Here is a 23,606-nt window from a genome sequence, read left to right as displayed (position 1 = left end):
GTGAAACACCCTGTTTGGGGGTCTATAACCAATCTGTGCACCGCACTTCTTCGGTGTCCTTCTTCGTTTGGGAAGAAAGGCCCCGGGCCATGGTTCCTCATAAAGCTTTGTTTAATTTTCTCTTGCTATTCTGTCTCATGTGAATTTAATTCATTCTTCAGCCAGAGGAACCCACATTTGGGAAGAGGAAATGTCTTCCTCCCCTACAAATGTGAATACCTAACTCGCTCGCAGGAGGGTCCAGTGTGCTGGTATGGTCTGTCTTCATTTGGATGGTAGCTACATTGCAAAAAGAATCACAGAGCGCTACGTTTAAGATATGTGTGGGGGGTTTTGGTATGTATGCTATACTTCAATAAAAAGGCTTTCAGGAAATAAAATTGGAAAGAACATCCTCCTTCCAGAGTTGTGAAGATTCAATAAAATCATGTTTATAGCCTAGTACAGTGCTTGGCAAAGAAATGCGCGGCCAGAGTTCACGGTCCAGGTAGAAAGACCATAGACTTTCTATGTCCTGGAGTCTGGAGACCCCACACCGTCCTTGTTAGGGTCAACCTTTGTGTTGCGGCTGCTCTCTGGGCCTCAGTTTGCAGGACCAAAACGGAGCCAGATTAGGTAAATTCTGGGAAGCCAGCCAACCCGACTCTACGGGAGAGAACGGAGCTAGACCTGAAGTGGTGAGTCCGGAAGGAGCCGGACACCACAAGAACTCGCAACGTGGCACTCGGGATCCTCCTTCCTCCGGCAGGAGCAGGCCCTCCAACGGCCGAGAGTAGCACAGCCGCCGCGCGGCGCACCGTCGGCCAGCAGAGGGGCAGCCCGCCCCGCCCCCGGGCCACCGCGTGGTCACAGGCGCAGGCTTGGCTCTGCAGGTACGTGCCCCAAACCCGCGCGGGGAAGTGTGTCCGTGCTCCGGCCAGTCGGACCACCAGCACCCAGGGGAGGGGATGGTGCAGCCTAGCAGGTCTGGCTCCCACCCAAATCCCACCCAACCCCCCGAGTTCTTCCCCGGGGCTAAGAGGCGGGGTCCCTCACTGCGAGCGACGCTGAATGCCCTGCCTCCGTCCCTCCTCTGGGAGGAGCTTCTTCATGACCGTCGGACTTAATCCTGATGCCTGCCTCGACCTTCCGGTCCACTTGCCGCCCACTGTTCCCGGAAGCTGAGGCCCATTGGATCGCTAGCAGAGCGCAGTACTGAGCCGAGATCACACTACCCTATTCACGCTTTGTGCTCGTGCCTAGGTGAGTCTCTCCTGCTGCTGCCCCATCTTTTTCGCAGAGGAGGTAGCTTTGCTCCTTCACTACAGAGGTGTTCGCCCCCGGGATAGAGCGGAAAGCGTAGGCTCTGGGGGCGGCCAGACTTGGTTTCGGATTTGAACTCTGCCTCTAACTCGCTGTGTGATCTTGGATTAAGTTCTCCGTTTCTCTGGACCTCAGTTTCCTCCGCGGTAAAATGAGTTGCTACATCAGAACTGTAGCGGGAATTAAGTGAGATAAAGTTTTTAAAGGGCCCTACGCATTTTAGGTGCTCAGCAAGTTTTAGTTGCCGTCTTTTTTGTTTGCTTAACAACGCTTTTTCCAGGAGCTCTGGCTTTTCCCATGGAGTTGGAGAGATGCTTCTCGGAAGTGGCGGGAGCGGGTGGAATTCGCTTAAACTTAGGCGCTTGCCTTGGGTTTGGGAAATCCAGGGCATGTTTTTCTGTTGTCCCAGAGCTTTTATAAATGAGTCTCGAATCTGAACCTTCACCTCTTAGTAATTAAGAGCTACTATTAATTAACTTTTCCCTTCAGCCTGTCCACACGCACGGCTGTAGGACCTCCCTCAGAAGAGCCTTGATGGTTCTCGTTCTGATCAGGCCTGTTGCTTTTCTCAGGGTCTAGGTTTTCTCTCCTGAAATACAGCAGCAATCCCAGCATAATCCTGTCTGGAGTCACTGGCACTTTTTTTTCTTTTTTTTAAAGGGTAGTGAAGAAATACTTGTAACTTTTTTTTTCAGGGAAAGATTCTCCCTGATCTAACATCTGTTGCCAATCTCCTCCCCGCCCCCCTTTTTTTTCCCTCCCCAAAGCCCCGGTACATGGTTGTATATCCTAGTTGCAAGACATTCTAGTTCTTCTTTGTGAGCCCTCCCACCCCCAAACCTTGGCAGCTGACAGACGGGTGGTGTGGTTCCGTGACTGGAACCGAGGAACTGAACTGGGGAACTGAAGTGGTGAGCACCGAACTTTAACCGGTAGGCCATCAGGGCTGGTAGAGCCACTGGTATTTTTTGCTGGTAAAGTGCTTTGATATTTTCCAGAGATGATTCTTTCCAGGTTACCCAAGAAGTAAGGGAGAATGGTGATGAAGGCAGTGACTTCCTCAGACGCCCCTCCAGCTAGACAAACTCCAGCTTTTGAGATCTCCCCCATTTGCCTCTGTGTGTGTTTAGTGTGTGTATGTATGTATAGAGCGTGCCCTTTAGGAGTGAGGAGTTAGACAGATGACAGGCCCTGACCTCAAGGAGTACCTGGGTTTTTGGGGGAAACTTACATAACAGACAAATGCAACAATGTACACGGGAGGAACCAGAAATTTAAAGTGCCAGCTGAAGGATGAACAGCAGTTACCCAAGCAAGGGTGGGACTAGGGGAAGGAAAGGGTGCAGAGGCCTGGGGTCAAGTGAGTGGTGGCTTGTTCTGCAAAGTCTGGAACATGGAGTCTGAAATGAAGACGTGGAGAAATGAGGAAGGTCGGGAGTCAGGTTATGAAAGGTATTACTGAGGAGTCTGGACTTTATCCTCAGAGTAGGAGAGAACTGCTGGAAAAGTTTAAGCCTGAGAGCCACATGCTTAGATTTGGTGAACGGATTGTGGGAAGAGGGGCCATGCCAGAAGCAGAGAGATCCCTGGTTCAGGTAGGAGTGGTCACAGGCAGAGCAGTGGCAGTGGCCCAGGTTTGTGGGTTCGGATCCTGTGCGCAGACTTATACCACTTGTCAGCCATGCTGTGGCAGCCACCCACGTACAAAATAGAAGAAGATTGGCATGGATGTTAGCTCAGGGCTAACCTTCCTCAGCAGAAAAAAAAAAAAAAAAGTACATGAAGTGTTATTTCAGTCTTAGGTTATACGTTACAGTTTAGAGCAAATACTATCCTTTTTTTTTTGAAGGAAGATTAGCCTTGAGCTAACGTGTGTTGCCAATCTTCCTCTTTTTGCTGAGGAAGACTGGCCCTGAGCTAACATCTGTGCCCATCTTCCTCTGCTTTATATATGGGACGCCTACTACAACATGGCTTGCCAAGTGATGTCATGTCCGCACCTGGGATCTGAACCACTGAACCCTGGGCTGCCGAAGCGGAATGTGTGCACTTCACCACTGCGCCACTTTTTTTTTTTTATATTTACATGTATTAACAGGGTTTTTAACTCAGCCAAACAGACCAAATCAGAGCCACCATTGCCCAGGTTGGTTTCTCAGAATTACAGGAGAAGATATACTTCTCTTCCCATCACCTGATAATACTCAGAAATCCCTCAAATGAACTGAAATACTTTCTTTAGATGGCTTTTTTAAGACCTATAGATTGTACAGTGAACATGTTGCCTGGTTTGCTTTAACACATTATCCAGGATCTTGAGTCTCTGGTGAGATACAGTGTACAGAAAGAAACCGTGGATCAGGAACTATGCAGAGTACTTTAGATATAGTATTTCTTCAAAGGGGGGGGGGATGAGATTCAAAGCCAGGTCTGTGCAACCCCATAGCTTAAACTGTTTCCTCTGTGCTCTGCTTCTGGATTTGATGAGTACAGTTTTGCTCGTGTTGTCTCAGATGCCTGTGCGACATACTGGTGGAGGTGTCCAGAGGGAGCTGAATATACAGAAGAATCAGTGCTTACGGTGGTAACTGAAGACGTGAGCTCAATTAGGGAGTAAGAAGAGGACTGGGGACAGAACCTTGAGGGGTACCAACGTTTATGGGAGGCAGAGGAAAGGCCCATGCAGCCAGGGGACACTCGCGTAAATAGTGCTTCCCCTTTTTCCTGTGTTTTCGAGTTCCCTGTATCCAGGCAGCAACTATAGAGCCCTCCTCTGAAGAAGGGGAGACTGAGCCCCAGCGAGAAGGAATGCAGGCATTGAGTTAGAATGATAAAACCTGAGTCCTGATACTCCCCTCTTCTCCCCTCTCCCACACCCTCAGCTTCTCTCTTTTACATCTAGAACCTCTCCCAAGATAACACGAGGGTTTCTGAGTGCTGCCTGAGGTCTAGCTGGGAGGTTCCTGACAGGCTCAGAGCCTGTTAATGCAGGGCTAGGCTGGAAAGCTGTTGCCCCAGGCAGATGATGAGGAAGTCAAGAGCTGGCAGAGGACGACTAACTATCCTCGAACAAAACATCTGTCCTCTGCTGTGGCCTCTCCATTCCGTCCTTTGGAGCTCTGTTCTTTGCGTGTCTTTGTTAGGTGTTCCTACCTCTATGATCCCAGCCCCCAAGCCTCAGCCCTTTTGGTTTTCAGTTTCACCAGCAAAAGAAAAGGGAGAAGTGAGCATCGGGTTTCTTCTTCCTTTTCCCCTTAGGCCAGGTTTTTGTTCAAGCTCTTAGCCCAGGTGTAATTTCAGAGCCCTCCCATGTGTGCTGGGAAATCGAGGAGAAGCCAACAGGTCAGTTGTTTGGGGAGCAAGCCCAGGAAACCAGTCACAGAGCCTGGTGGCACCTGGCAGGCTAGTTCCTCCTGTGAAGTCCAGACATGCTTGCCTGATCCCTAGGAAGTTTGGTAACAAAGAGTATTGCCCTCACTGATCTGTGGTTTGCTGCCCACATTGAACATTTTGTTTCTGTTTTAGCAGAAAAGAGCATAATTAGCATAATCAGGTTACACTAGACTGGAAAATTCTCCTTGAGTGAGAAGTATTAGGAATGACACCTTTGGTGTGTTGGTTCATTACTTGTCTTACCCTTGCTCTACCATAATAATCTTGATGTCCTTTCAGAACTTGTAAACAAAGGTCATATTTATAAAAGCTCTGCTGGCAATGAAATCCAGTGCTGCGAGAGTGATCTTTGTAGTACTGATGAGATCAAGGGAAAAGGTTGTTTCTACATTATTTGCTCCTGGGATGGCAAGGATTTTTTCACTTGGATGACTCCTGTTTATTAAGACTTGACTTGACTCAGATGTCACCTCCAAGGAGCCATCCTACCAGGTTACTCTTTTCTTGCAGCTCCTGTGCAGATTTTGGTCATATCTCTTATACATTATGCCGACATCCTCTATCCTCCCCGCACCAGACCGTGAACTCCAGGAGGGCAGGGACTCTGAATACCTATGTCTCTTGGGTCAGGCACAAGGCCGGGAGCATTCATCATTTGCTGACTGAATGAGTATTCTTGGGCCATTTGGAGACTTCTGATTTGCCTAGCTCTCCAAAGGCACTTGTTCCCATCGCTCACATGCTTTGTTCAGTCGGAAATGTTCTTGTACGTGTAATTTACTGCTTTCTGCTGCATTGATGTCCTGGGTCTAGTTCCCCTTCCCCTCAACTCTTGGGAAAATCCATCTCATTCTTAAAAGCCAATGTCAGTGTTCCCCGGTCCTTGCCCTACAGAAGTCACTTGCTTTTCTGTAGCACACTGTACATGTGTTTACTGTGAGGTATTCCACGTGTATTTTATAGATCTGTGTTTACCTGCCTTTTTCTTGCCTTTTTCCATTAGCTCCTCCTTGGATCTTTGCCTCTGCCACTTCTTAGATGTTGATTTGGGGCAAATAACTTCACCTCTCTGAGCCTGTTTTTTCATCTAGAAAATGGTATACTTTTCTTATAAGAGCCCACTTGGGCCTGGCAGCATGGCCGATCAGATCTCTGTGAGAGGGACTCAGAGAGACTCTGTAGTTCTGACAACCTCCTGGGAATGCTCATTCCCTCCTCAGAGGAGTGACCCTTTCCTGAACCTGTTCTGTCACCTGGTCTCGCTTTGGTTCATACTGACCTTTTCCTGTCTTACCCTGGCTAGAGACGTTATGTAATCAAGTCTGGGTACTTTTGGAGACACACTCTGCCTTTGTTTTTAGGTGTTGGAGCTCTTTAACACAGACCTTTAGCCTGGTAGAAGGAAGGGCAGCTAGGCTGGTGGTCCAGTTAGTGTTTGTCCAGGAGCTACTGGCTTTGGTTGGTTCTGGGTACCCTGTCTCAGTTGCTTCTGCTCACAGGCACATACATGCAACTGCATCTTTGTTCTCCTGTCACCTCTGTTCCCCTTTCCCACCCATGTTTTACAGGAGTCTTGACCAGTGGATAGCTGAGGCCCAAGCAGAAACACTGACTGCCACACCATTCTCTTGCCATCTGTGTTTCAGGGGGCAATGGCGACTTGTGTTCTCCTGCACACTGGGCAGAAGATGCCCCTGATTGGACTGGGCACCTGGAAGAGCGAGCCTGGCCAGGTGAGGGATGGGGGAAGAGGAGAAGGGCTTCTTGTACCTCTACAAGGGAAAAGGTAGTATTTGGGAGAGGGTCCCTGCATTTTTCCTAGCAGCCCCACCCCCATACTCCACTTTGGGTAGGGGATGAGCCTGGAGGGCAGTTGGAAGAAACAAGGGAAGAAGGGACCAGCAGTGAGCCTTGGGTTCCCCAGCTGACTCAGAGGAGGGCCTGAGTGGCCCAGCAGGGCCAAGGGCATGCAAAGGACCCCTTCCTCTAACTGGATCTACACTGAGTGCCTCTGTGCCCGGCCCTGTGCTGACCCCTCATATGGTACTTAGCACCCTCTGCTGTGATCATGTATCCCACACTGGGCTCCTGGGGAGAGCGTCTCCCTAGTGCTCAGTCCGGAGGTAGGCATGCCGCAGGTGTCAGGGTTTGAAGAATAACTAGGTCAACTGTGTTAGCAAACTTTTTCTTAAAGAACCAGATGGTTAATAGTTTAGATTTTGCTGGACAAGTTGCAAAATGGAGGCGATTATGTACTTATGTAACCACTTAAAAGATGTGAAAATTGTGCTTAGCTCAAGGGCTGAAAAAAACCAAAGGTAGCTGCTAGCTGGAGTTTATTGCCCCCTGGTGTAGACCCTACCAGCCTAGGGGAGCCTAGGAATGGAGACCTGCTTTCCTAGGGTCGACGCTACTAAAGATCAAGCTCCCACCTGGAGTGAGGCATCTCCCCAGGGCTGCTTCCTTGTTCCTTAGAAATCTGAGTCTGAGTTTAGAGAAGTTTGGGGATTAAGTTTGGGAGGGCCTCCGGCATGGAGAACAGCCTCTTCTCTCAGGGATTTAAGTTGGTATTTGTGGTGTGGGTGGACAACCTCTGCCTTTTTTCCCCTTACTTTTCTTCCTACAGCTGCCTAGGGCCCTGGAGCCGGGGTCTTTGTGCTCCAGGCAGGCACTGACATGGCCCAGGACAAGTCCAGGAGCTAGATGAAGGCAGTGGGTGGAGGCCAGAACCAGGGTGATGACGGGGGCAGCAGGGCTAGGGGCAGAGGTGAGGCGAGTACGTGTGGATGCTAAGATTTGCACCTAGATGAGGATCTGGAATGTCAAGGGCCTGGCACCCTTGGTTCTACTTCTGAGATCATGTTTCTAGTCTGGTTTTTAGCAAATGGACTGACCTGTCCTCCTACTTGATGTCCGCTTTCTTCTCTCCTGACAGAGGGCTCTGAGCCCAGCTTCCATCTCACTTCTCTGCCTTCCTTAGTTTTCTCCCCCTCTCACCTCTTCTGCTCACTTGAGCTTCCAGAGCTCACTTGGTCTGTATGGCTCCCTGAGGGTCTCTCTGCATAGCCTTGGCCTACGAATTACTTACCTGTGTATCACGTTTCCCTAACCAGCTTCTCAGGGTGGGGGGACCTATCTCCGTGACCTATACTTCTGACCTCTGTCAATGTATCCATCCATCTTCTGAGCATCTAGCTAAGAAAGCAGTGTTAGTTTATTGCTGGGCCCTGCTGACACTGCTTGCGTAGGAAGGAACCCTGGAGGTTAGTGGGGTGAAGACAAAGGATTTGGGGACTCTGAAGAGGCTTCTGGTCCCCTAGACTAGAAGCGTTTTCCATCTTCTCACCCCCACTGTGTAGATGACTGCAGTCGTATATTCCTGCTCCCTGCCCACATTAATGACCCACAGGAGGGCAGTTTCTGGGCCAGACCAACAGAACTGAAACCTCTGCTTCTCCCACCTGGCAGGTACAAGCAGCTATTAAGTATGCTCTGAGTGTAGGCTACCGCCACATTGACTGTGCTGCTGTCTACGGCAATGAGACCGAGATCGGGGAGGCCCTGAAGGAGAATGTGGGACCTGGCAAGGTGAGGACTAGAGCTACAGATGAGTGGGGTGAGAGAGCTCAGAGGCTGGGGCTGCGGCTGGAGGGATCTGGCATCAGTTTCCTTCTGATTCTTCTCCCAGAGGTGAGGGTGGGTGAGACTGGGTACCCATGGCTCTTCTCACAATGGGTCCTGCCCCCTGTACCAGGCAGTACCTCGGGAGGAGCTGTTTGTGACTTCCAAGCTGTGGAACACTAAGCACCACCCTGAGGATGTGGAGCCTGCCCTCCGGAAGACACTGGCTGACCTCCAGCTGGAGTATTTGGACCTCTACCTGATGCACTGGCCTTTTGCCTTTGAGTGAGCCTTGCCAGGGCCTTCATCCAGGGAGGTGGGGGTTGGAGGAGTTGTGTTAGTAACTTACCATAAGTCACAGTGGCAGAGCAGGAGAGGAACACTTATCTGTGTGGCAAGCTAAGGACCTTGCCATAGGATCTCAGCCTTTTCTACTGCAGAAGCCAGGAGTTTAGCTACAGAAAAAAGGAGGACAGCTTCACAGGGTGTGTATCCTAGGGTGTGCATGAGTGGTCCCTCCTGCTCCCTTTATTAATTCAGGAGACATACTAGCTTCTGCTGAGCAAGGCCCTGGAGTCGCAGTAAAGAATAAGCTCCAGCAAAGGGGGTGAGAGGAGCCTACCATCAGCTCTGTGCCCTGTGCTGGAAGACCTCGGCCACGGCACGTAGCCCCTTGAGGAGGAAGGAGTTAACAAAGACTTCTCAGAGGAAAGGTGATATAATCTGTGTCTAGGAAGGAGAAGAGGGGGAATGGGCATTCCATATAGAGTTAACACCTGGGTCATGATCTGGAAGGGTAAAAAACCGTGCTTGTTTCTCATTCTTGGTCCATTGCCCTTCCCAGGCTTGGAGTATGGGACATAGAGTAGCTGCGTGGGCAGGTAAGGCAGGAGCCTGGCATTTGTGCCCACTCTTGGGGGACTGTCTTTCACTTAGGCAGGGAGACAACCCCTTCCCTAAGAATGCTGATGGGACCGTCCGCTATGACTCCACCCACTACAAGGAGACCTGGAAGGCTATGGAGACACTGGTGGCTAAGGGGTTAGTGCGGGCGCTGGGCCTGTCCAACTTCAACAGTCGGCAGATTGATGATGTGCTCAGTGTGGCCTCTGTGCGCCCAGCTGTCCTGCAGGTGAGCACAGCAAAGCAGATCAGTTGGTTTGGGGGAGGGGTGTATGAGCAAGAGCATGAGTGAGCAGATGATGGGTCTGCTTCATGGAGATGGCTAGCAAATTGTCAGAAGTGTTGGTGGAGAAATCCTCTGCATAAAGAAGGGCATTGAGGGGCTGGCCCAGTGGCGCAGCGGTTAAGTGCACACGTTCTGCTTCGGCAGCCTGGGGTTCGCTGGTTCAGATCCCGGGTGCGGACGTGGCACCACTTGGCAAGCCATGCTGTGGTAGGTGTCCCACATATAAAGTGGAGGAAGATAACAGATGTTAGCTCAGGGCCAATCTTCCTCAGCAAAAAGAGGAGGATTGGCAGCAGTTAGCTCAGGGCTAATCTTCCTCAAAAAAAAAAAAATAAAAGAAGGGCATTGAAATGTGGGAAGAGAATAAAACAGACAGTGGAAACTGGAGAATGAGAAAAGCAGGCTCAGGAGAAGTAGGAGTGTCAGCAATGCAGGGTTGGTCTGTACTTGCATGTCTGGTAGGGGCCAGGCAAGCTGGGTGTGGCCACCCCATGGTGATGAGTTCTTTCTTGGCTTAGGTGGAATGCCACCCATACCTGGCTCAGAACGAGCTGATTGCCCACTGCCAAGCACGCGGCCTGGAGGTGACTGCTTATAGCCCTCTGGGCTCCTCTGATCGCGCTTGGCGTGATCCTAATGAGCCTGTCCTGCTTGAGGAGCCAGTGGTCCTGGCATTGGCTGAAAAGTATGGCCGGTCTCCAGCTCAGATCTTGCTCAGGTGCGGGCAGTCTTGGGGAAAGGAGGTCAGGTCGGGGAGAGGGCTCCTGGGTTGGGAGGCAAGAGCTGAAGTGTTCTTTATCCAAGTGCCTGGATAATGCTGAGAATCTTGCCGTGTGAATCTGGGGGAAGGCCACTCTGAGGCATATTCCCCATTCCATTGGGGCTCAGGGACTCTAGGAGCCTAGGGAAGGTTGCACAGAGGACAAAACCATGCTTATGAATACTGACTCCTCTTCCTCATCTACCTCAATGCCCCGCTTTAGATGGCAGGTCCAGCGGAAAGTGATCTGCATCCCCAAGAGTGTCACACCTTCCCGTATCCTTCAGAACATCCAGGTACTTGGTGATGGGTCCTGTCTTCTTTAGCCCATTGGGACGCAGTCTGGCCCCAACTCTACCTGGCTAAGGCACTGTTTGGGAACCCTTACTTTCATTCACAAAGCTGGCTTTCCTGACCCCCATTCCCGATCCCCAGGTGTTTGACTTCACCTTTAGCCCAGAAGAGATGAAGCAGCTAGATGCCCTAAATAAAAATTGGCGATACATTGTGCCCATGCTTATGGTGAGTATGTATCACCCCCCAGAGTCAGGGAATGTGAGATTTGGGGCGGGATTCTGGGCCAAGTCTGGCCTTGACCTTGCTGGTCAGAGGAGGGGCAGGATGTTGTTGGTAGGATTGCTGTCCTGGATGCAATGGGCTCTTTTTGATTGAGCTCGGAGAAGTAGTATGGCTCAGGGATAAGGCGTATAGCTTCTGAGTCCAGTCCTGCCTCTTGATACCTTGTAAACTGGAATGACTTTTTTAACTTCTCCAAGCCTCAGCTTCCTGTCTGTGAAATGATCCCAGTTCCTGACACATAGCAAGTTCTCAGGAAATGAAATAAGTGAGGGGAGCTTAGAAGGTATTCTCAACCTTGTTAGGGGGGATTGATGTGGGGTTGAAGCCTGCTACACATAGGGAAATAAAGAGTTCCTTATTCCAGCTGAGATTGCAAACTCTTAGAGGGCAAGGTCAGCTACATACCAGGCTATGGATTTGGTGCTGGAATGCTGTTGATAGTGTGGCATTCTCTGAGGCCAAGGCCCTGTCACTGCCATCTGACATGCTGCTGTACACAGGTGAGGTTGTTCAGGAAGATTCAGGGAAAGATACTTTGCCTCTTTGAAATGTCAGTTCTTCCTAAGGGAGTCATTTGTCTCTCTCTTTTCAGGTGGACGGGAAGAGGGTCCCGAGAGATGCAGGGCATCCTCTGTACCCCTTTAATGACCCATACTGAGACCACAGCTTCCTGGCTTCCTTTCCAGCCCTCTAGCTATGAGGTCCTGCCACCCTCAGAAAGAGGGAGTTAATAAAGCCACTGGAGCATCCACACTGCTTGCTTGTCTTATTTGTCTGGTCTGACCTGGGATGGAAACTATTTCCTTTAGGAATGCCAGACCTAGGGATGCTGGGTGTGACCTGCCTTGAGCCCAAAAACTTCCTTATGTTTCTTGATTCTGGAGGAGCCAGGATGTACCCGAATTCTATTTCTGCTTTCCTGAATTAGATACATTAGTGGAATAGCGCCATCTACTGGCAGCTCTTAGCACTGCATGCTGCCCCAGAGATGTGTTAGGGAGAATGCCAAAAATTGGTCACCTTGCCTCCTCCCCCTATCCTGATCAGTGCCTAGGTTTAGGAATATGAAGAGCCAGAAAAACTTATATTCATAAGTTTGGGGGGCCAGCCACGTGGTGGAGTGGTTAAGTTTGCGTGCTCCGCTTCTGCAATGCGGGGTTTTGCCAGTTCACATCCCGGTCCTGGACATGGCACCGCTCATCAGGCCATGCTGAGGCAGCATCCCACATAGCACACCCAGAGGCACTCACAACTAGAATATACAACTATGTACTGGGGGACTTTGGGGAGAAAAAAAAAACAAGATTGGCAACAGTTGGTAGCTCAGGTGCCAATCTTTAAAAAAAAAGAAGTTTGGGAGTCCCAGCTTGCAAAATCAGGAAAAGTAAGGACAGGGGCTTTTTGCGTCAGACACTACAGTGTGCATAGGCTACCTGAAGGAGGCAGAGTCAGCCCAGAGCTTGTCACTCCGCGCCTAAGGTCCTATCTTACATACTTTCTAGTCCCACCAGAGGCCACTGAGGTTTTAGGAGGGTTTTTGGAAAATCCCTCTAAACTTGAGTCACTCAAGACTCATTTTAGTTTTCCAGTTGAACTGTTGCTCTTCATTCAACAAATGGTACTTATATGGGTTAGGCACAATGCTAGACCCTGGGGATATAGCTATAACCAAGACACATAGGTCCCTACAGTCTAATTGAGAAGACACACTTTAAGGTAATTGCATAATTAGTTTAATTACAGTTGGAAGAAGTGCTATAAAAAAGTGCAGAGCAAGAAGCCTACTGTTTTAATCAGCTGAGATCTGAAGCATGAATGAGGATTAATTAGTTACTAGAGGTGAAAGTGGGAATAGTGTTTCATGCAAATTGGATAGCTTGGGGGAAAAGCCTTGAAACTGGAAGAAGCTGTTGGAAAAAGCTGAAGAAGGCTTGTGTGACAGAAACAGAAAGTGAACTGGGTAGGGGGTGGGGAATGGCATGAATTAGGTAGGGGCTTGGTGATAGAGGGCCTAGGAGAGTGGGTTAAGATTTATTTTTTTTATCCTGAATGCAGCGGGAAGCCATGGAAGAGTTTTGAGCAGAAATAACATGGCATGATTTGTGTCTTAGAAGCAACGCTGGGTGGGGCCGGCTCTGTGACCTAGTCGTTAAGTTTGCATGCTCCACTTCCACAGCCCAGGGTTTCCCCGGTTTGGATCCTGGGTGTGGGTCAAGCCACGCTGAGGCGGTGTCCCACGTAGTAGAACCAGAAGGACCTACAACTATCATATACAACTATGTACTGGGGGGCTTATGGGGAGAAGAAGAGGAAAAAAAAGATTGGCAACAGATGTTAGCTCAGGGCCAATCTTTAAAAAAAACAAAAAAGAAAAGGAAACACAACTCTGGTGCAGTGGAGAGAATGGCTTAGAGAGAGAAAAAGTAGATGGAGGGAGGCATGTTGGAAGTTAGTCTTTTCATCTCTGGTCCTTTCTACCTGGAACATTCTGACCCTTAGCCCACTGTGTAGACTAATACCTATTACTTAAACGTTCAGTTTAGCTGTCACTTCTTCTGGGACATCTATCCTGACCTCACCCTCCCCAGGTGGCTTACTGTGTGATTCCCTAGCTCCCTCACACAGTTTCATGGTCCGAGTTTCACGGTGATGAGGTAGTTTGAGTATGATGTGTGTTAGTTTGCTGGGCTGCCATAACGGTACTACAGACTGGGTGGCCTAAACAACAGGAATGTATTTTCTCATAGTTGTGGATGGTAGAAGTGCGATAGCACAGTGTCAGCAGGATTGGTTCGTTCTGAGGGTCATGAGGGAAGGAGCTGCTCCTGGCCTCTCTTTTTGGCTTGTAGATGGCCATCTTCTCTCTGTATCTTTACATTGTCTTCCCTCTGTACACATCTATGTTCAAATTTTTTCTTGTAAGGACACCAGTCATATTGGATTAGGGCCCAGACTACTGACCTCATTTTAACTTAATTACGTCTTTAAAGATCCTGTCTCCAAATAGAGTCATATTCTGAAGTATGGGGATTAGGATTTAAGCATATGAATTTGAAGGAGGAGGACACAATTCAGCCCATATAAAGAAGCAAAAGTTGTCATAACGTGAAGTTAATTCAATAATAAACTGACTAGTTAAAAATTATTTTTGAGGGCCAGCCGCGTGGCTGAGTGGTTAAGTTTGCACACTCTGCTTTGGCGACCTGAGGTTTCGTTGGTTCAGATCCTGGGTGCAGACCTAGCACTGCTCATCAGGCCATGCTGCGGCGGCGTCCCACATAGCACAACTAGAGGCACTCACAACTGGAATATGCAACTATGTACTGGGGGACTTTGGGGAGAAAAAGAAGAAAAAAATTATTTTTGACTCAAACATCTCACCCTGCTTAACATTAGCATTTCTCTGTTGACATCTTTGTCTAGTCACTGGACAGTACGGTGCACATTCACTGCAAAGTGAAATTGCAAGTCTTACAGAAGATGCAATACTTTATGAAACAGTAAAAGTGATGCTGGAAAACTTCACACAATGTACCCAAAGCCATTGAAAAGTGGGGATCTGACAGTTAATTGGAAAAGAAAATCAAAGAGGAGGACTAGACTTTAAAAGAGGATATCTGGAATATAAAGGAAGGCTTTTGGGGAAAATATCAAGTCCTCAAGTATTTTTGCAAAAGAGATTCTTTAGACACTTTTTTTTAAAGATTTTATTTTTTCTTTTTCTCCCAAAGTCTGCCGGTACATAGTTGTGTATTTTCACTTGTGGGTTCCTCTAGTTGTGGCATGTGGGATGCCGCCTCAGCATGGTTTGATGAGTGGTGCCCTGTCTGCGCCCAGGATTCGAACTGGCAAAACCCTGGGCCACCGCAGCACAGCACACGAACTTCACCACTCAGCCACGGGGCCGGCCCCCGCAAACAAGATTCTTTATATATGATTATTGTTTCGAATAAAGACCACAGACTCAGAATTTTAAAATGAGACTTGCCTTTATAAGACGACATTCCAGAAGGAAGGAGGAGAGTGCTCACCAGCTAGAGGCTGGCACCACCACATTCCAGTTCCTTACATCAAAATTCTTTACACATAAGTACGGTCTAAGACTCCTTTCAGAAACTGCCTTGTGGTCTGCAAGGGAGGAGGGGCTGTCTCACACTCAAGTAGGAAAATTGAGACCTTGTGACATTCTGTAGGGGAAGGAATGTGAACCCCGTAGTCAAAGGTTAGCAAACTTAAAAAAGGGTGCTTGGAGGGGCTGGCACAGTGGCGCAGCGGTTAAGTGCACGTGTTCTGCTTCGGGGGCCGGTGTTCGCCGGTTCGGATCCTGGGTGCAGACATGGCACCGCGTGGCAAGCCATGCTGTGGTAGGCATCCCACATTAAAAAAAAAAAAGTGTGCTTGGAGAAAGAGGACTGATAACATACATTTGAAAGAGGTAACAGTATTTGTCCAGGAAAATATGACCTATGGAGGAGTCTTGATATTTGTACAAAGCGTTAAAACATTGAAAATCTCTTTATTGGTTGAGATGTTAGCTTCTAGAATGTTCATGACAAGTTCTATTGATTTTCCCCTTGTATTCCTCTCTTTGTGGATCATCCACACTTTGACACCTGTATATATGAAGCTATAAATATGCCCGTCCAGATATATGTCTTTGTTTTGTTCTTCTACTTCTTCAGCCTTTGGCCTCTCAAGGTTTTAATTGGTTTTGTACAATATGACAAGCAAGCCCAAACTAGTATAATAAATACATGGAGAGTACATATTTTTCGCCAGAATAATTAGTCAAGATTTAATTACCTTTAAATCAATTTTTAAAAAAATTTTTCCTTCTTCTCCCCCAAGCACCGCCCCCCCAGTACATAGGTGTATATTTTAGTTGTGGGTCCTTCTAGTTGTGGCGTGTGGGACACTGCCTCAGCGTGGCCTGACAAGTGGTGCTAGGTCTGCATGCAGGATCTGAACTGGCAAAACCCTGGGTCACCAAAGCAGAGTGTGCAAACCCAACCACTGGGCCACAGGGCTGGCCCTGCAAGACTTTCTTTAATCTTAGGGGTATCCCTTTCTAATTGACTTTACAGTTTAATAGCTTGTGTTGACAAGAGTGTGAACACCACCTTGAGCTATGATAATAAGGTCAAGTGTCATTTGATTCTGCCACAACAGAAATGAGATGATACTTCTATTTGTGAAGCTCCAAGGTGTCACTTTTTGCATTAAAGCTTTACTCTACTATTCCAGGGACATTAACATGACTTGTTCTGGTCAATGAAAAGAGAGAAAAAGTGGTATGTGTTGGTTTCCTGGTGAAAGCTTTAAGAGCAAGTGTGAGTTCCGATTCATTCTCTCTTTCTCTCCGAAACAGTGACAAGCAATGCTCTGTTTTCTTTGTGGTCACTGTTCTCTCAGCTTGAGATCAGAGTGAGGATGACACAGAGCAGAGCCTCCAGCTGACCTGAGATGAAAATACACTATGACTGGAAACTGAACCTTATTGTATGAGGCCATTGAAGTTTGGGGGTTGCTTGTTACCATAGCAAAACTTACCCCATCCTAATGAGTACGGTTAGCTATTACTTTAGGATGCATGCAATGACATTCATAAGTGAAAGGGGCCTGTGATTTGATTTTTCATATTTTCCTATTTTGGAATCAAGACTACATTAGCTTTTTTTTTTTTTTTTTTTGCTATCTATGAATGTATGTGTTCAACCCATCATCTTTAACAGGAAGTCTTCCCTAAATCTTGTTAATAAAAATCAGGATTCTATTACTATTATAGAAAAGTTTTTGCTTCTTTTCTATATCTGGAAATACTTCTGGAAAATGTGTTAATCTCACCTATAAAACCATATGGACATTTTGGGGAAATGGTGGGAAGACTTTGATTACCATTTTCAATTATTTTATTATTTATTGATCTACGTAAGGCCTCTCTTTCTTTTTTTCTTTTATTGAGATGGTATTGGCTTATAACATTATGTAATTTCAGGTGTATGTTATTATATATTAGTTTCTGTATAGACTGCATCATGCTTACCACCAATAGTCTAGTTTTTATCCATCACCATACCTATGTGCCCCTTTACCCCTTTCACCCACCCCTCCAACCTTCCCCTCTGGTTAGATTAGAACTCTAATCTGTTCTTCTTTTTTAAGATTGGCACCTGAGCTGAAAACTGTTGCCAGTCTTTTTTTTTCTGCTTTTTCTCCCCAAATCCCCCTAGTTCACAGTTGTACACCTTAGTTGTGGGTCCTTCTAGTTGTGGCATATGGGACACCGCCTCAGCATGGTCTAATCAGTGGTGCCATGTCTGCGCCCAGGATCTGAACCGGTGAAACCCTGGGCCACCGAAGCAGAGCACCCGAAATTAACCACTCGGCCATGGGGCTGGCCCCTAATCTGTTCTTTTTATCCATGTGTTTGTTTATCTTCCACATATGAGTGAAATCAAACGGTGTTTGTCTTTCTCTGTCTGGCTTAGTTCACTTAACATAATACCCTCAAGCTCTATCCATGTTGTTGCAAATAGGACCATTTTGTCTTTTTTATGGCTGAGTAGTATTCTATTGTATGTATACATCACATATTTTTTATCCATTCATCTGTTGATGGGCACTTGGTTTACTTCCACATCTTGGCTATTGTGAATAATGCTGCAGTGTACATAGGGGTGCATAGATCTCTTTGTATTGTTGATATCGTGTTCTTTGGATAAATACCCAGTAACTGGTTAGCTGAATCACATGGTAGTTCTATTTTTAATTTTTTGAGAAATCTCCGTACTGTTTTCCACAGTGGCTGCACTAGTTTGCAGCAGTGCATGAGCATTCCCTTTTCTCCACATCCTCTCCAACACTTATTATTTCTCATCTTGTTAATTATAGCCATTCTGATGGATGTGAGGTGATATCTCATTATAGTTTTGATTTGCATTTTCCTAATAATTAGTGATGTTCAACTTCTTTTCATGTGCCTGTTGGCCATCTGTATATCTTCTTTGGAAAAATATCTGTTCATATCCTCTGCCCATGTTTTGATGGGGTTGTTTGTCTTTTTGTTGTTGAGTTGTATGAGTTCTTTATATATTTTGAAATTAACCCCTTGTTGGATATTATGATTTGTAATTATTTTCTCCCAGTTGGTGGGTTGTCGTTTTATTTTGTTCATGATTTCCTTTGCTTAAGCTCTCTGTTTCTTTGTGTGCCAATTTTAGCATTTTCTTTTTTCCTAGGACCACTCTATTAGGTTTTCAAATTTATTAGCATATAGTTATTCTTAATTCAATTATTTTGAAATTGTCTATAGTTTCTATAATTATTTCTTCTGCATTTTCTTTTTTGCATTTGTTATTTATATATTTTTTCTATATATTTTTAAAATTTTTCACAGAACCAGTCTCTAGTTTTATTGATCCTTTATTTCTCTCTTTTCTCTTGATTTCTGCTCTATCTTATATCTTTCTCTCTTGTCTGAGGTTTCTCCACTGTTCTTTTTTTAAATTCACAAGTTGAGGGGCTGGCCCCGTGGCCCAGTGGTTAAGTTTGTGCGCTCCACTGCGACAGCCCAGGGTTTCGCTGGTTCGAGTCCTGGGTGCGGACATGGCACTGCTCGTCAAGCTTATGCTGAGGCAGCGTCCCACATGCCACAACTAGAAGGACCCACAACTAAAAACATACAACTATGTACCCAGGGGCTTTGAGGAGAGAAAGGAAAAATAAAATCTATAAATAAATAAATAAATAAATTCATAAGTTGAATTTTTAGGTAGTTTTTTGTTTCCTGATACAATTTTTTTTTTGGAAAAAGATGAGCCCTGAGCTAACATCTGCTGCCAATCTTCCTCTTTTTGCTGAGGAATACTGGCCCTGAGCTAACATTTGTGCCCATCTTCCTCTACTTTATATGTGGTATGCCAGCCACAGCATGGCTTGAGAGCAGTGTGCAGGTCTGTGCCCGGGATCCCGGTGGCCAACCCCGGGCCACCGAAGTGGAGCGCACAAACTTAACCACTCTGCCACCAGACGGGCCCCTGATAAAATTTTTTGAAAGCTGTAATTCTTCATCTTAATACAGCTTTATCTGTGTCCTATGGATTTTGAAATGTAGTGTGTTCCGTATCACTCAGTTCTAAGTATTTCTTAGCTTCCTTCATCATTTTTTAACCCAAGGGCTATCTAAACAGATATGATATTATTAATTATATATTAATTATTATTATATATATAATTATTATTATATATTAAAATATATTATTTTTACTACATATAAGCATTAATTTGCAATGCAGTAAAGCTCTGTGGTTGGAGAAGATAGTCTCTATGATAATGATAACAATCTTTAGAATTTATTGAGGCATTCTTTGTAGATTAATATATGGTCGATTTTTGTAAATAATCTATAATGTTTGAATATAATGTGTATTTGCTGTATTTTGAGCATAGATTTCTATATATATGTGGTCATTTGAGTATATTAACAGTATTAGTCATGTCTTCAATATCTCTGCTTATTTTTTGTCTGCTTGTTATAATGATTTCTGGGTGACGTGTTAAAAATTTCAACTACAGTTGTTGATTTGTTTCTATTTCTTTGCAATTCTGCTAGTTGTTGCTTGACATATGATGGATATATCTAAGAAGTGTATTTCTCTCTTATATAACATTTTGGGAGTAAGCAGTCCAGAGCTGGTATGGTGGCTCCATGATGCTAGGAACCTAGGCTTCTTTTTCTGTATTACTTTGTCCTTCCTGGGGCATTGCCCTGACTGACACGGTCCAAGATGGTTCATCACCATGTCTTCTGAAAGACTAGCCCCTTCCTTCTGATGTCTCTACATGGAAGTTGCACACATCGCTTCTGTTCACTTTCCATTGACCAGAATGTCATTATGTGAATACTTCTAGCTCCAAGGGACATTGACAGTTTTGGTTTTTATTCTTGTGGCTATGCACTAAAATAAAGACATAAGTAAATAAAAATCAGGGTTCTATTGCTACTATAAAAGAAGGGAAAAATAGATTTTGGGAGACTAGTAGTCTGTCACAAGGTCTCATCATTTTGTATGTAATCATTTGTTTAATCCCTTTCTTTTCAACATCCTTCATCTACCCTCAACTTTCAGTCAGTTCAATATCCATTTTGTTTTACCCTCTCCAGAAAATAAACTTCTAGTCTTCTATTTGCCTGGGAGAGAAGATTTAGAGGGCCTAACTGCTTCTTAAAAAATTTCAACCTAACTCACTTTTCTCAGCCCTATCTTCTTCCCCTACTAATAGAGGTATCTGCTCCAACCAATTCCTGAGCCATTTGTGGTTTCTGTATTGTCGATCTGACTGCTCTTGGCTTTCCCCACTGGGATTCTCCTTTCTTAGTCTGCTAGGTCAGTTACTACTTGTCCATCTCTTTCTGAGCTTTTAAAATTTTGTTGCTGTTGCTTCCTCTCCCATTCTCTTTGATCTTGTGAGTTTTACCTTAAAAAACAAATACATTTCTTTATTGTTATGTAGACAGATTTCAAAAGGGAATGGATGTTAATCTATGTGTTCAACTCACCATCTTTAACTGCAAGTCCTCCCTAAATCTTGTTAAATATAACTTTTATTTTTCCCCCAAGATAAAGTCCCATTTACCCTCATTACTTACTGTGAAATCTTGGTTTCTATTTTAAGTAAATATATTTTGAATGAAATCTTTTCCAGTTCTAATTATGATTATACTATGATTGCTTCATTCATTCATTTATGCATTAAACAAATTCACTGTGGACACCTAGTATGAATCAGCCATTGTTGTATGCATTGGGGATTTGGCTGTAAACAAGACAGAAAAGGTCATATGGAGCCTATATACTTAGAAGAGAGTGAAAAAAATGTAAATGACCTTAGATTTTGATAAGTACAATGGGAGAAATAAACAAAGGGAAGCTAATTTTGATTGAGTGGTCAGGGAAAACCTCTTTGGGAAAGTAACATTTCAGATGAGGCTTAAAGGATAAAATAGGATCTAGTCATTCAAAGTATTGGGAAAAGAGCATTCTAGGCAGTGAGGTAGCAAGTGCAGAGGCCCCTGGACATGAGGAAGGGCTTGGGCATTCAGAGGAAGAGAAGGGACATCAGCTTAGTAGGACTATGGTGAAGGAAGAGGAGTAATATGAGATGAATTTGGAGAGTGGATTGGAGACAGATCATGTAGGACCTTATACACAATAGGGAGCTCAAAATTTCTTCTAAGAGCAATAGAAAGCTATTCAAGGAGAGTGACATGATCTGATTTACATTTTTATTTTTATTTTTGGTGAGAAAATTGTCCCTGAGCTAACATCTGTTGCCAATCTTCCTCTTTTTGCTTGAGGAAGCTTGTGGCTGAGCTAACATCTGTAGCAAGCTTCCTCTATTTTGTATGTGGGTCACCACCAGAGCATGGCTTGACAAGCAATGTAGGTCCAAGGTGGGCATCTGAACCTGCGAACCTGGGTAAGGAAGCTGGGTGGGGGAACTTAACCATTACACCACCAGGCAGGCCCCTGATTTACATTTTTAAAATATTTTTCTGGAAAAGGTTAAGTGGAGACCAGAGGCTATGTAGTAGTATAAGTACTAAATACTGTGAGAAGTGGCTGGATTAAAAATCTGCTATAAACATATTATTCGGGGTTTGGCCCCGTGGCCGAGTGGTTAAGTTCCTGTGCACTCCTTTGGCAGCCCAGGGTTTCTCCTGTTTGGATCCTGGGCATGGACACGACACTGCTCATCAAGTCATGCTGAGATGGCATCCCACATGCCGCACTAGAAGGACCCACAACTCAAAAAAATATATACAACTATGTACCAGGGGACTTTGGGGAGAAAAAGGAAAAAAAATAAAATCTTAATATATATTATTCATAAGACTGAGTTCCTCAGCGGCAGAGATCATGTCTTTTGTCCTTTGGACCTAGTACAAGGCTTTGCACATAACAGTTGCTCAGTGAATATTAGTTTCACAGATGAGTGAGTCACACAAGTTACTGGATTGGGTTTCTCAGGCCCTAGTCCTGGCTGCAAAGGACTCTGGAAAGATCTCCCCTTCATCCACCCCAAACCTCCAGTCACCGTGTTATCAGACTGTGGTAACCATTTAATGAGTGGTTAGCATGAGCAGACACAGTGCTGATTGTTGAAGCAAGCTTTACCTCTAATTCTCACAATATCCTTAAGGGGTGGATATTATTATTGTCCTCATTTTACATTTAATCTTAAAAGGTTACATGACTTGGCTCAGGTCACCCAGCTAACAACAGGCGAGCCCACATCTGTTTGCCACAGAAAATGGCATTTTCAGGTCCAGCTTTATACCCCAAAGATTTCGACCTGCCTGAGCCTTGACAGAGTGGCCTAAGAATCCACCCCAGGAATCTTTCCCAGTGTGCCCAAATCTGGACGGAAATAAAATCCCTGTTCTGATCATTGTAGGCAAGGCCACGGTGGAAGGCAATGGATATGCTGCAGATGTGACGAAGTACAACCATTTCAGCCTGCCAGTTATCTTCCACTCAGCCAGTTGCAGGAAATGAGGCACACTGCTTTCCATAACCGACTTGTCTTGCAACTTTCTGAGCAAGTCACATCTTCCCTGAAGCTTGGTGTCTATCTCTACCAAGTGGGGCTGATGACACTGATCTCACCAGTAGCGTTATTGTTAAGATTAAATAAGACGGCTAGTAGCTTTAAAGTGTCTAATCACAGTACCTTCGCACGTAGCGGGCAAACGATCGATCGTACTTTAACTGCCCGGAAAGCACTGGGCGCACTGAGCTACTCAGATTCGGAGTCTGGGTAGGGCCCGAGAGGATGGCGGCAGTGGATTGGTCCTGCCGAAGGAGGCGGGCCCGGAGGGAGGAGCCCGCCGCGTCCCGCCGCAGCACAGAACTTTGAATCAAGCGCGGGTAGTTTCAGCGATAGCCAATCCTAGAACAGCATTTTCTTGCGTCAGTTGTTGCTGAGGCTCAGAGCCACGCGTCTCTCACGGAGTTCCGTTCTAGCCGTTGCTACTGTACCCGACCGTGTCCGTACGTTACGACTGAGGGGACGGACAGAAAGTCTGTCAGCTCCCTGAGTATCCGGGCCGGAAAGAGACCCTCGGCGGTCGCTCCAAACATGCAGAGCAGCACCAGCTTCCCCGTCTGTGTTAGTCGCTGGCCGACGCCCAGTCAGGAGTTGTAATACCAAGATTCCAGTTCTTACGCGACTTGCCAGAGAAGCAGGAAGTTGCCTTTTGTGAGGAAGGCGGGCCAGGGAAGGAAAGTACCCTGCAGAACCAGACGGGGGGGCGGAGGGAGTCCTTGGGCTGGACTGGGGCTGAGTCCTGGCCCTTTAAACTCGAGGGGGAGGACCCGGAAGTGGATGGGCGGGGCGAAGGGCCCTGATATATAAGAGGGCCCAGCCGCGCGGGGTCTCCAATCTGCCATTTTCTGTCCCTGAATAAGTCTCTGGCGTCCCAAATTCCCTGTTTTTCTCACAGGCTCTATTCCGCCCGCTGGTTCACCACCTCAGGGGAACGATGGCCGCAGAGTCCACAGCCGCTGCCGCCATCGCCGCGGAGCTGGCTTCCGCCGACAAGTAAGTGGGACCGCGGAGAGCTTGAAGCACTGGCCAGTCCGCGGGGAGGGGGTGGTGGACGGGGGCTCCCTGAGACGGACAGACCGGTGGGTGGGAAGACTTGCCTCCCAGTGAGCAACTGTCGCTGTTCGGGGGGGCCCGGACACTGGGGAAGCCCAC

General features: G+C 46.4%; 2 protein-coding genes across 8 annotated transcripts in view; both read left to right on the top strand.

The window, feature by feature from the left end:
• Positions 1 to 1,100: 1,100 nt before the first annotated feature.
• AKR1A1 (aldo-keto reductase family 1 member A1) lies at positions 1,101 to 11,597 on the top strand. 3 transcript variants are annotated; one of them, XM_005607089.4, is made up of 9 exons: positions 1,101 to 1,242; positions 6,264 to 6,428; positions 8,164 to 8,283; positions 8,450 to 8,601; positions 9,253 to 9,448; positions 10,024 to 10,223; positions 10,489 to 10,561; positions 10,701 to 10,787; positions 11,437 to 11,597. In XM_005607089.4, exons 2-9 carry the CDS (start codon positions 6,348 to 6,350, stop codon positions 11,500 to 11,502), a joined length of 975 nt encoding a protein of 324 aa, XP_005607146.1. In that variant the 5' UTR covers positions 1,101 to 1,242; positions 6,264 to 6,347; the 3' UTR covers positions 11,503 to 11,597. The 3 variants fall into 3 exon arrangements, with proteins under 3 accessions (XP_005607146.1, XP_001495963.1, XP_023486775.1); XM_001495913.5 differs by having other exon boundaries at positions 1,103 to 1,242; positions 6,342 to 6,428; XM_023631007.2 differs by having other exon boundaries at positions 1,173 to 1,448; positions 6,342 to 6,428.
• Positions 1,103 to 23,606, top strand: part of NASP (nuclear autoantigenic sperm protein) — a 53,022-nt gene continuing 30,518 nt past the window's right edge. For 2 of the 5 annotated variants that reach the window (XM_070260050.1, XM_070260048.1), the window contains exons 1-2: positions 1,103 to 1,242; positions 23,350 to 23,447. In XM_070260050.1, the coding sequence (XP_070116151.1) occupies positions 23,389 to 23,447 (59 nt within the window). In that variant the 5' untranslated portion in view covers positions 1,103 to 1,242; positions 23,350 to 23,388. Of the gene's footprint in view, positions 1,243 to 22,823; positions 23,106 to 23,217; positions 23,448 to 23,606 lie in introns of those variants that run through there. The other 3 variants (XM_070260051.1, XM_070260049.1, XM_023630973.2) reach the window with 3 other exon arrangements.

The sequence above is a fragment of the Equus caballus genome, chromosome 2 (genome assembly GCF_041296265.1).
Source record: "Equus caballus isolate H_3958 breed thoroughbred chromosome 2, TB-T2T, whole genome shotgun sequence".
Lineage (NCBI taxonomy): Eukaryota > Metazoa > Chordata > Mammalia > Perissodactyla > Equidae > Equus > Equus caballus.
Note: the sequence above shows the minus strand (reverse complement) of the source record. Positions and strands in the feature narration are given on the sequence as shown.